Genomic DNA, 13339 nt, shown 5'->3' with positions numbered 1-13339 from the left:
TTTGATTTGGAAAATATTAACTAATAATTTCATCTTTAAAAGGGTGTAAAAAAGTCATCAAAATTGGCTACGAATTTCCCAACCAGCACCTTAAATATTCACAAATTCATAATTCCATTTACAAAAAAATAGTTTAACTTTTAAAGAGCACAAGTAGTAATGTCACAGTTACAGTAATTTTCTGATCATATTTTGTTCAAAGAGGTAAATTGTGTACACCTGATTCTTTTACATGTACATGTTTTGCAATCTTCTAAGTGCAAATTTTTCTAAGACCTACATTATGAATATTTGGAATCAGTGAAAAAATACTGAAAACAATTGTTTATAAACGTATACAAATGTTACTATAAATTGTTATCATATTCAAATTGTATGCAAGTCTCCTGCATTGTTCAGAATTGTTATTGTACTAGTTTCGAAATGTAATGAAATAAATGACAAGTCTGAAAAAAAATCATTATTTGAACATCTTATAAAAGTTGTATTTTTTGGAACTGAATGTGAACTGAACTTGTTGTATAAAGACTTGAAATTTGGAAATCTCTCTCTATGCTCAAACCAATGATAGTTGTTTTGAAAAGTTCATAAATTTCACTCTTGTGATAGCATGTCAGTGTTCATACTTTTTACTTGTGAACCCTGTTTCCTCCACATATAATGAGTTGTAATTCGGGGATGACATTTCCTCTCCCTATACTACTAAAATTGTTTAAATTGCCCATACCCACCACTTATACAAGGGTGCTGGCGTCAACTCAATGTAGAAGTCTGACTTGATAGAGATTTCAAATTAACCAAAGACCAGTTCTTAATTCTGTACATTCCAATTCCAGCGTTATTAAAGGAAGTGTAATGTCCGTGACAGTGCCAATTAACCATGATATCTAATTAATGATTCAGATAAATGATCCAGAACTCCTAGTCTGTAATCTCCTTGACCATAACTATAGGACGGATGTATAAGATTTGAAAAAAAAAATACATTTTCAGGTTGATTCACTGAGATCTTAAGATCTCTGTCACGGACTTTACATAATGCTGGATTTACCCAAATGGAATGTACGTGCACTGATCATGGCCACAGACAATTCACTATGCTTTATGTGTCCACCATATTTTGGGAACAGAAATGAGCCGTCGCCAGCAACCTTGGATAGGGCCGCGAGAACAGACCAAACTCAAAACAGACGTAAAGCCCTACTACAGTCTATGCTTCAGCTACGATTGAGGCTTTATCGGACGTCGAGATGTAGAGGGCGTTGTCGAATCCCACTGGTGTCTCTGGAGTCGATGCAGCGTTGGCGTCGGCAGCTTTTGTGTTCAGGCTGTTACGTTTCAGGACAAAGACGACGATCATTACCACCAGCAGGACAAGGACTAGGATCCCCAAGACGATTCCCACGATGGCGCCGGTGTTCATACCTATCGGCAGAAAAACAGGACATTTTTCCTCACATGAATCTTTGTGGACCACAAGGCAATTGATTTAGTTATTTGATCGATCGATTGTTGTCAAATAACTCAATTCAGTTTTTGGTTCAATGGTTCAATTTGTCAAAACTATATTGAATAAGAATTGAAGGTTTACATGTTGAAGATATCAGTAAGACAAAGAAGGTTACGGTAGCACCATGTGACAAATCTCTGTTGTGAGTTTGTGAGGATCTGAACCGAGGGGTACTAAACATTTCGAACAAAATGCTCTCTGCCTCTCATCAGGAGACTGACGACGGGCAGAGTATACTTTCTAAAATGTTGAGTTAAAGGTTGAGTTTCCCTCGCTTCTTTTTAGTGCCTCAGAGCCTCATCACAAACTAACAAAAAAGACTTATCGTAGGGTGCTACTGTAAACCTTTATCTTAAAAACTATACTGGGAAAAATAAAGATTAAAATCAAGCTGGAAGTCTCATAAATGAAACTCCATCAAAACCAAAAGAGCAAAATACAAACACACATTGCAGGCAGAGCTATAATGATATTGTGATATGATATTGTGACGGCTACACTGGAAAGTTGGGAAAAATATCACGTACAAAAAAGACATCTATCGTCCGATTAGTTTAACTCGAAACCAAAAAGGGAATGATTTGCTCAAAAAATATATAATTGTGTATTTGTATAATATGCAGTCAGGAAGGTCATTAATGAAAAGCAGAAGTTGAAAACAACCAATTCGCTCTTTACATGCTCCGCCATCAGCATGCAATGGATCTGGCAACTTTACACAATAAAAATAACAGCTTTAGTGATTCCTGTGTTTACATGGGAATCACTGAACCCCGACGCGGGAATCACTGAACCGGCTATATGTATTGTTTAATGTTGCCGGATCGAGGCTCTGCATGCTTATGAAAAGAGCGAATGCCAGTGGACTCCAGTTTCCTTTAGCAAAGACCCTTAAATGTCTGGTGCTATAATGTCTAGTGCTATAATTACAAACCATCCTTCTGACAAAAATGCGATCACTGAATCTCAGTATTTATCATATTCTTCAAACAAGGCACCTGCAGTCCAGTCGTAATATTTTTTATTGATCTTACCTCCAGTTTGAGCTGACTTTGTAACTTGGGGTTCTTTAGTAGAATTTGTCACTAGGAGAAATGAAGAAAAAAAAATAGATTAACATATTTTTTTACTGCAGAATCTAAAGTCCAGCGGCTGTCCTTTCTTAAAGACCTAGGTTTCTCACTTTCTATTATGCTCAATTGCTCATATCATGCAAATTCAGCTGATAATTACTCTTATTTTTTTCACAACACATTGGGCTTTGAGCTAAGTTGTAAATTACATTTTAACTTTTGCACGAATACATTTTAAAAAATAGTGCAGTGCAATTCACGAATGTAGCACTCATATTTTTTCCCCTACTTTTGGCAAATTTGTCTTGTGTGGAGATTGTCATTGTATTGAAAATGCTGATTCAGTTTTTGTCATTTACTTTATCACTGTGGTCATTTATAGTTTAATGAATGACTGACAATTTTTGGGGACTCACTTTGCGGCATTTTGCAGACGTAATCCTGCGGATCAGTGCACTGCTCATCATTCCACAGGCCATACTCCTTGGGATACATCTCCACGCACATTTCACTGGCGCTGTTTGGTTCGCCTTCTTTCCAGAAGACAAAGTCCACTGGCGTACCGTCGGTCCACTCCAAACCTGCGGAGTCAATCAGGCCAACATGTGTTCAGGCCAAGTGAGAATTGGAAACACACGAGTTTGACAGAAAATTTCTCTAATCGGCCGAGTTAGGGTGTGTCGCCTTCCTTACTTTTTAGTAGAGGGAAACATTGTTTGCTAATTACGTTCTACTCCCATCGCTTGAATAGTTAATACTATAACTATAGGCATGGGATATTTTGAATGGCTGCCACAATAACCGATACTACAACAACAATCTCTCTTTGAGAGATTCTTAACTAGTGATGGACCGTATTTATTTATGTGGTCCGTCTCGTGATGGACCGCATGAAATGACTGACAATACTGTTTACGGATCACAAACAGGTATGTGATCTTCCAGCAAAACGAAAACAAATCTCATTGGGATGTGTGTGAATTGTTGATGTTTTGCTGAAAGAACACACACCTTTTTTGGTGATCCATGGACAGAACTTTAAAATGGTGGTTGTGTTTAAAATTTTGCAACTTGAAAAGTACATGAGTGATTTGAATGATTCTTGTACTAAAAGAAAGCTTATGAATTGGGCTTGCATATCGTAGATTTTGAAAATGCTACATGCAGAACTTCACTTAAACGATAGTCCCGACATTTAGGTTTCATTGTTTTTTTACTCAGCCTATATTTCCTTCCCCCATGGGTTGCAAGTCCTCAAAAAAATAAGCTAATACAGGTACCCATTCACACTACCGGGTGGGGAGACGCAAGTAGGGTAAAGTGGCTTGCTCAAGGACACAACATTTGGCCTGCATCACTATTCAAACCCCTGACCCTCTGATCACGAGTCACGAACCCTAACCACTCGGCCAGACTGCCTCACTCTCCACGCACAGACGTCTTACCTTGTTGTCCCTTCTGGAGACCGATCCACAAGCCGTAGGTGAGGGTGGGCGGAGCCACATTGTCCTTGATGAAGGAGTTCTCCTGTTCGGAGTGAATACTGGCCAGCTGAGCCCCGAAACCTTCGCAGTCGACCTTGGCGTCCTGGAAGGATCCCCTGGTGTAGGTGGGATCAAACATGTAACAGTCTTGACCGAACGCCTTCCAGCCGTCGGGGCAGTAGCCCTTGGGTGGGACCACAGTAGAGGGGGGCTTGGCTAAAATTGATAGGAAAAAAAAGAAGCTTCAACCCAGTGACCATATGAAAAATGCGAAATTGCTGGTTCACTAATATTGTGTATTTTTAAATTTTATTTTGTTCTTTTCAAGCAATAACATTTCTTGAAATCTTGAGAAGGGTGCATGACAAGTTGACAACTATCTTGTTGAAGTTTTAGCTCAGTGGATACAACACATTTTGAGAAAGCAGAAAATGTATGCACAATTATTTGGTTCTCGTTACTGGATGCAATTCGGGCAATTCACAATGCAGTGCGCCACCAAGAGTTTGCCATGGAGATTCTTTTTTTTGAAATTTACGGTCGACAAAACATGGCCCAGTCAAATGACTGGCGGTACACAACTTTAGCTTATTTGTTAGAAATCGGGGCATAGCGTTCTGCGGCTTAATACAACATACCATATTGATAAAAAGAAAAGAAAAGAGCAAACATATACTTGAATCATACGCTTACAAAACTACTGACCGGACGAACAAACAATAACAAATGTCTCGCGCTGCGACTGTTTCGACCATTTTCCAAAATGCACGTGACAAACTCTTGGTGGCACACTGCATTGTAAAACACCTAAATTGCAAATAGGGCCTACATGTTAAAGCTGTGTCTAATATATAGGCATATTTTCTTAAAATACCTTAAATGACTGTTTTCTTCAGGATGATACCATTTCAGACGGAATATTTGCACAGGGTATTTGGTACCCGTCCTATCTTCACTTTAAGCGAAGATTTTTCTCGTTAAATGGGTAGCTAAGTTTCGGGGTAATTGCCAATGTTCTACGGGTCTTTAAAAGGAATGACATTTAAGACAGAACGTGTCCTGGATATTCAGATTCCCTTTTGATGAGATTGGAAAACTGTATGCGAGGTCTCATGAGCAGCAAAATGATTGAAACAACGTAGCAGCTTTTCCACGACTTACTCGAGTCATACTTGCAGATGAATGGTTTCTGAGCCGTGCAGAGCGTATCATCCCATCGTCCGTCTGCGTTTGTCATCACGCAGCCCTCCCCGTCACCGCCCGATGGCTCGTTCTCGCCCCATGCCGAAAACAACACAGGCCAGCCGTCCACCCAGCCGTAACGATGTGTTGTCTGTGGGCACATGATAATACATCAGACAAATTTAACACAGGACAATGTCTGCTTTCGTTTTGGCCTTCAACAACCATACATTTTTGGGTTCTAGATGCTCTGTGGTGCAATCTGAGGCAACTTCTGACCACTTTTACCATTTTTTGGAGGAAAAGATGGTAGTGTACACAGTGCCTGCCCAAAAATTGGGATCGTTGATGAGGGTCGGGGGTGGGGCATGGCCCCCGTATGCCCCCATTGCACCCCCCGGACCCGCCCTTGGGACTCACTGGTAGTTTTGTGCGTGCCTACATGAGGATTGGGGACGTTCAACCAATAAAACGGTGAAAGGCACTGGATTTCATATAGGAGTCCAAATTTCGTGTGACACTGGAAAAGTGTTTAAGACAAACCAGCTGGTCTTTATCAATCGTTAAAACCAGCCACGTGACGGGCTCTCAACCAGTAGGAATAGCTATTTTTTAATTAGAGTTTCGAAGTTCTCTTCATTTACCGATGAAAAAAAAAAAATTCTCTTTCCTTTTAAAATTTCTTTTAGACAGTGGGTTAGGAATTGAGTTTTGAATTGCAAAATTTTCACAAAATCATTTTATTAAAATATTTGTATTTTCGAAACTCACCCTATCCAGTTCCATACCGATCCACATCTGGTCGATATTCTCAAAGGCCATCATCGTTTCTACCAGGGCTTTCTCAAAGTTGTCCTTGACGGACGCCAGGTAGATGCCATCCATTTCGGCTTGGCACTTCGCCTTGGCTTCGGCGAAGCTTAGCGGTTGATCGTTGAAGAGTTTGAAGCACGAGGTGCCGTAGCTGAAGTAGCCTTGCTTGCAGTCGCTGTAAATGTCTGGGTTGTAGTCGTATTGGGGATCTGGAAAGGAGTAATTTAACACACATTTAAAGTCAGTTTGAAATGTCAAGATATGAAGTGAGTTAAGAATTTGCTGATTCTCGTGAATGTAGTTCTAACTCTACATAGCAAAAGGTCTCTCTTGCAGAAAACTCCACCAAAATCATAGCCAAACTCATAGCCAGTTTCAAGCATTGCGGTGAATTGTCCAGTAACTCTACTGTGAAATCCGTGAAGCCGTCTGACATACGTGAGTCGCTGAATTGTAAACTGCTTTAATATTAACAAGCTTATGTGGATCTGGAGAGTTATATTTTCAAAAGGGGATTTAACTCCGAGAACTAGATATTTGAATCTGAATCTGCGGAGCCATCAGTGGTACAGGAGGTGACTATGATTTGTTCTTTAATGATCCTCACTGACTTTACACGGCATGGATTTTGTGCAAAAGTTTTTTTCTTCAAAGTTCTGAGAAAAACACTGTGTCTTTGGGAAAAGTCATAATAATGGCTCTAATAGAAACCTTTTAATATAATAATAATATCCATAAAGGGGGAAGAACCTGTGTTCACAGGAACGGAGTGCCCATCTCTCTTTCGAAGCAATTGGGCCAGACTCGAGTCCATGAAATGCTGCTGTGGGGGGATCGCCACACCTCCTCCACAGCGAGTCTGTTACCTTCCCAGCATTGAATAATACCGGTACCCATTTAACACCTGGGTTGAAAGGAGTAATTGAGGTAAAGCGCCTTACTCAAGGGCACAACACGCATAGCCACGGCGGGGCTCGAATCCACAATCTCAGATCATGAATTCTGTGCCCTAACGCTCGACCACACGTGCCCACAAATAATATTTATATCCAGAGGTGACTTACCAACATCCATCATACAGGCATAGCCGTATTTGTCATCACACAGGACGTCGTCCCACACACCGGGGTGGATCGGGTTCCTTGACATCTTCACACACTCGTCTCCGTCCTGCAGGTTAGGGAACCAAACCAACCAATTCATGTCTTCTGATAATACAAAAGGGACGATTATAACCAGGTGCAGATGTGGATTTAACATCTAGGGCAGGAGTAATGATTTCAATTAACAGCGCATACTCAGTCAAATCTTGTTTTGTTAAACTTTGCCGCTATCACGAATCCGTCAGCCAGACTGACCATGTATGAGTGTATACCAGAGGGTCAAACTATGTGCCTTGTGTTTACCCAAAACAAAGACTGTGTGAAATGTTTTTGAATGGCAAAGCCTTTTTCAAAAAGGATTACTTTGAAGGGTTTTGCAGTGTGTAGTAACTCTATTGGACAGAAAGTAAGGAAAAAGTAATGAAAAAGTAATGAAAAAGTAAGGAAAAAGTAAGGGAAAAAGTAAGGGAAAAAGTATCATAATGAGGAAAAGTATGGGAAAAGCATGGGTGGGAAAAAGTAAGGGAAAAGTATGGAGGAAAGTATGGGGAAGTATCAGAGAAAGTATTGGAAAAAGTAAGGAAAAAAGTATAATGGGGAAAAGTATGGGAAAAAGTATGGGAAAGGGTGCGAGAAAAAGTATGGGGAAAGCATGGGGAAAAGTAAGGGAAACGTATGGGTGGGAAAAAGTAAGGGAAAAGTATGGAGGAAAGTATGGGGAAGTATCAGAGAAAGTATTGGAAAAAGTAAGGAAAAAAGTATAATGGGGAAAAGTATGGGAAAAAGTATGGGAAAGGGTGTGAGAAAAAGTATGGGGAAAGCATGGGGAAAAGTAAGGGAAACGTATGGAAAAAAAGTATGGGGGGTGAGTAAAGTACACGAAAAGTATCAAGAAAAGTATGGGAAAAAGTATGGTGGAGGTACGGGAAAAAGTATGGGAAAATAATGGGGAAGTACAGGGAAGAGTACAGGAAAACTATGGGAAAATGTACTGAAAAAAAAGAAGAAATCTATGAGAAAAAGTGAGGGGGGGGAACATGGAAGGATTTTTAAGGGTTAACCTACATCATCCAACAGGCTAGGGTTTTGGCTCATCCAGTTGGTGTATTCTAGTGAGCCACCATCCACCCAGTAAAAGCGAAGCCCAGCACCACGATCACTCAATCCAATCCACACATCAGTGGGGTAGAAGTACATCAGGGCTGTCAGTAAGGCTGTTTCAGGTTATTGGAAGAAGGAATTTTCAAGTTTTCAGATCAGTTTTCGTTTTTGTACAAGATGAAGAAATCAAGAAAAGAAGATGATGAAGACATGCACACAGCATGAGAAAACAAAGAAAGATAACATGAGTATCAGACGTACTATTTTGCCTTAATGGAAATTAAGTTTTTATCTTTGACTAAGAACAAGATTTTCTGACAAAGAATAAAAATGGACAGATGAAGCGAGGGAAGAGGATTCTTTTAAGCAAAAACGTTGAAAAAATTAATTAATTATTGCTCCACTGTGGTCTTTTTTAAACATTAATAAGTACCTCAAAAACATCTTTCAATTTAGTGGAAAAAATCTTGCACAAATTTAAGGTACATAGGGATGGTACCAAATACCCTGTGAAATTATTCCCCTGGCAATGGTTTCGATGAAAGGAAAACAATAATTGAAGGGTGGTTTAAAAAGTATGCCTGCGGGCTCACACTTTTATATGCATTATCAGCGGATTTTAGTAGAGACCACAAATTGTCCTTACGTTTTCTATGTTTTTCCATAATTGTGGAAGCCACTGAGTTAAAACCTCAACAAATTAGTTGTTATGTACCCCACTTCAGATTTTGAGCAATTTGTTTGTCCTTAAATGAAAAAAAAAATCACAAAGAGGAACTTAACCTATGTACCTAAATAATTTGATTCAATTTTTTAAAACAATCGAATGAGATATGAGGTAGTTCTACAACAGATGTTCTGAAGGAAAGTTGTCAAGTTTCTTACACTGGACATCGTGGGACGGAATGGTCACCAGTTCGCCGTCCTTATACTTCCTGCATTCCTGTCTGGCCTCGTCGAATGTCTTCATATCCTTCTGCTCGTCGAAGATCTGGTAACATTTGCTGCCCATCTTGATCCAGCCGTCCATGCAGCCGCCCTCCTTGGGCGTGGTCGGGGCGTGGGTGACCGGGCCTGTGGAGCCGTCTGACTTCATGCAGATGAAAGGCACGGCTTCGCCGCAATTCTCGTCGTTCCATGTCCCGTCTTTGAAGATACAAAAACAAAGACAACAGGAGTAAAAATACTGTCAAGGACTTGAACTTTTTACTGATTTGACAACCACAAGGCCACAAGAGGTTGCAGCTACATGTACATGAAGGACGAACAAAACATTCAATTAACGTGAAAACAACAATTGAATTTATGTATTTCATTTTGTAATTCTTTCTGGTAATGAAACCAATGACTCTTCATCAGTACAGACCAATGACCATGGGCGTCGCCACGTTTTTTTTCTAGAGGGGGCAAAGCACATGTTTTCCCCAAAATCCTTATATTTTCCAGCATTTCCCCAATTGATCATTTGTTTTCGAGGTGGGCAGGGACATTTGCCCCTCCCCCGACCCAGTAAATTAACAACAATATGATATTGCGCCTTTTTTTTCTTTCCCCCCCCCCTTTTTTGTTTGTTTATTTGTTGTCCAGGGGGCCCATTGCCCCCCTCGCGACGCCCATGCCAATGACCCTTCGTCAGTTGGAAGCTTGCAATTTAGCTGTAGTGTAGCTTGATATTAACAAGTAATGTTTTCTACCAGGCTTGAGCTCCGCACACTGTTCTGACCCGCCTCCATCATTCGGTTCGTTGGGCCTCCATCTGGTGTAGTCAACAGCCGAACCGTCACACCACCTGCGATATAAATGAAGAGACAATACTTGTTACTCATGGGACGAAGAAAAGTGCTTTGTTATATTTTGGTGAAATGCTAGAGGGTCTTTACCCCCCTACCATAAATTTTGTCTAGCCCCGGCCCCCCCCCCCCAAAAAATGTTCATTCAAAAATGGCAGTAGCAATATGTTAGAAGGTGACGTAACATGCAAACGGTATCCCCTAGAAAAAAAAGTGAGAAGGGGGCATTTATACACTATTAGTTAATATAGTGTGCATGATTATAGTATTTTATCAGTGCTCCCCACTGAAAATATGGTACGAGCTCCCCCCTCCCTCCCACCTATTGATTTTTCAGAGGCCTAAGTGTACGGAGCAAATAACCGGTCGACATTTCGGCACGCCTCCCTGCAAAAATCTCTGGATCCACCCTGCAAGCCCCCCCCCCCATAAAAAAATATATATAGGCTCTAGAACCGCGCCTGGTGTTAAATAAAGGCACTCTATTGAATCATTAATGGACTTATTTTGTGCCAAAAATTTAAACTATCGATAAAATTAGGAGAGCTCAAAAAGCTCTACGAAAAGTTTTGACAATACTGGCCATTTCAGAACAACATCACCTTGTAGCCGAAAACCCTTTTAAAAAGCCATCAAATAAAACCAGACAGTTTAAATGGAATCCCGTAGCTTACTTATAGTCGCCTTCTACGGCGTATTCTCGAAGCCCAATCCAGTAGCTCTGACCGACCAAATTGTCGCCGATCTAAATGATCAAGAAGAGAATATGAAACGTTCTTCAGGAAACGGCTTTCCAACACTATAAGTATTTTTCATTTCTGATGTACAGCGTGAATTATAAAATGTGGGGTTTTTTTTGGTTTTATTGTTATATTTTCTGTATTCAAGTTATATTCTGTGTTTTGTGTATGATTAGTAAAAATAGGGAAAAAATGAAACCAATAGTGCACCTGACACAAAACCTAACAATGGGAGCATGAAATTATTTTTTTTAATAAAAACAATCACCCTTTAGTTTAACTGCGGGCCCAATATCTAGGCTCTGCATACCGTTAGTGAAAGATCCCTGCTTAGTGTAGAAGAAAATTCCGTGCTCATGGTAAGCATATTTCACGGGTTAGCAAGGAATTTTGACATCTGCGCATGGGTACATCTCGTAACTAAGGATTCTGTGCTGATATGGTTAGCACAGAATTTTTCAGCTATCGCGGTTAGCACAAAATGGTGATCATAAGCGCGGAATTCTGTTGTTAGCAGAGCCGTGAAATTGGGCCCTGTTATAGCCTGCATGCTGATTCCAATATAGAATACATTTTGAATTGTGACTTAACAATAGTTTTTAGGGTCTAAATTCAACAAAAGAAATATAAAGTAACAGCAGAAATAAAAAATCATAATTATTAGGGAATGATTTCTACCATATTGGTACTTTAATGGCACTTCACACTGCTTCCCCCCACCTTAGGCCTATTGAAAAAAAGTAGGTTATAAGGAATTTGATATAAAATGAGATACCTACCAGATTCAAGATGTAATTGTTGTCATCCTCGCTGTGAATGGAAGCCAGATGGCCGCCTCTCTCGTGGCAGAATTCCTCGGCCTGGTTCCAGTCTCTACGTTCCTGCGCCAGTAGGCTGACATAGTAGCAGTTGGAACCCTTCAGGTACCAGTCTGGAGTGGAGGGACACCCCTTCTCTGAAATTTGGAGAAAAAGAAGATTATATGTTGTTTTTGCTATCGTTTCGGTTTGCGGTAACACTATGTGGTAATAACAAATACAACATGGTTTATTTCTGGAAAATAGTTGGAACTACTGGTCAGCTTCGCGTCGGGAGGTAGTCAAGCTGACCTACACCTCGGGACCAGTAATTCCCGCTACTTCCCCTCAAACCATGCTGTATTTGTATATTGTCGCTCAGTAGATATTTATTTCTGATGTGAACAGTCCTGCTTTAAGTTTTAAAAGAACTTGTCTTTGGTCTCAACGTTTCGACTAGCCTTCATCTCCGACTGAGGAGAGTTGGAGATGCTACTCCTTAAGTAGGCTGTGTTAGGATTGGGAGTGCTTATGATGGTAGATTCTATTTGGTTGTTATGTTGGGCATTATTGTGTTGGAGTGAGACGCCCATGGTGTGTCCTGCTCCATCAGGTGTGCCAGTTGGCTGTGTGCCCTGGGCATTGTGTTTGAGTGTTGTTTTTGTTATCTTCTCTTCTGAAGTTAGGTAGGCACAATAGTTACTGTCCTTGAACTTTTGTGAACCAGGGTTCGAATCTCACCCAAGGACAAAAGTTATTTGGTTTCCAGTCCCTGCCTGATCCCCTATATCTATAAGTGGTTTCTCTTTCCATATCTCAATCAAATAGTTTTTTACACTGTCTTCCCTCTACAAGTTTTCTTGGGCCAATTTTGAGGTACAGTGCTTTTTGCACTAATCAGATGTAACGTTATTGTAATGTCAAAACATGATGGCTTCCTCTTTTATGTTATTTTATCTGGATTTTACATAGTCTTCTGCAAATTTCCTTTGATATTTTACTTACTCGTGAATGGTGTAGTAGGTGGACGAACAGGAACATCTACAAACAATTGATAAGAACGAAGAAGCGCTGAATTACTAAATACAAGTTGTTTAATTTTCAAATCTGCCCTTAGTGCATGTAGCAAAGTAGGAATTGAATAAGAAAAGAATGAAGGAATCTATTCTGATCAGAGCTAGGAATCAAGTAAAATAAAGCACAAAGGATCAAATGCGGTGGAGGATAGACCACAAAATTCTTCGAACCAATACTACTCCTGACTAAGTTAATCACTCATTAATCAACCTAGAAGATGTTTTCAAGGACTAAAAAGTCATCTCTATTTTTCAGGTATTTTGTTGTGTTTGTCGCTTACTCTTTTCTACTCCACAGATCCAGTGGCGCTGGGCATCACAGGGGATGTCGTTCCAGCCCCGGCCGGGGTTCAGAAAGGCCTCCCCGCAGTTCTCATTTCCGCCGGCGTTGTTCGGCTCACCACTACCCCAGTTCTCATACTCAACTGCACTGCCGTCACTCCACTCAAATCCTGGAAAAACAAAACACATTCACCGAAATAAAACTCACCTGTATTTATAAATTATAACACTTTGCCTTTCACTTGGATAATTACTTTACTAATCAATTTTGGAGAAATGGGCTGCACTATTTAGTCATTAAGTCACATTCAAAACAGTTATTTAATTTTTCTGAATAAATTTCAAAATTTACCAAATGTACCATTTTTATCTGACTTGAAACAGAATT

At 40.2% G+C, this 13339-nt stretch overlaps 1 protein-coding gene across 1 annotated transcript in view; it reads right to left on the bottom strand.

Moving 5' to 3' along the window:
- Positions 1–936: 936 nt before the first annotated feature.
- Positions 937–13339, bottom strand: part of LOC119745884 (macrophage mannose receptor 1-like) — a 37185-nt gene continuing 24782 nt past the window's right edge. The window contains exons 29-42 of the mRNA XM_038222539.1: positions 12951–13121; positions 12599–12634; positions 11576–11751; positions 10731–10801; positions 9961–10055; positions 9152–9412; positions 8231–8379; positions 7127–7232; positions 6021–6271; positions 5229–5400; positions 4029–4283; positions 3000–3164; positions 2545–2595; positions 937–1425 (exon numbers count right to left, since the gene is read on the bottom strand). Coding sequence (XP_038078467.1) covers positions 1211–1425; positions 2545–2595; positions 3000–3164; positions 4029–4283; positions 5229–5400; positions 6021–6271; positions 7127–7232; positions 8231–8379; positions 9152–9412; positions 9961–10055; positions 10731–10801; positions 11576–11751; positions 12599–12634; positions 12951–13121 — 2174 coding nt within the window. The 3' untranslated portion in view covers positions 937–1210. The remainder of the gene's footprint in view (positions 1426–2544; positions 2596–2999; positions 3165–4028; positions 4284–5228; positions 5401–6020; positions 6272–7126; positions 7233–8230; positions 8380–9151; positions 9413–9960; positions 10056–10730; positions 10802–11575; positions 11752–12598; positions 12635–12950; positions 13122–13339) is intronic.

This window comes from Patiria miniata, unplaced genomic scaffold (genome assembly GCF_015706575.1).
Source record: "Patiria miniata isolate m_02_andy unplaced genomic scaffold, ASM1570657v1 HiC_scaffold_7, whole genome shotgun sequence".
Taxonomy (NCBI): Eukaryota; Metazoa; Echinodermata; class Asteroidea; order Valvatida; family Asterinidae; genus Patiria; species Patiria miniata.
Note: the sequence above shows the minus strand (reverse complement) of the source record. Positions and strands in the feature narration are given on the sequence as shown.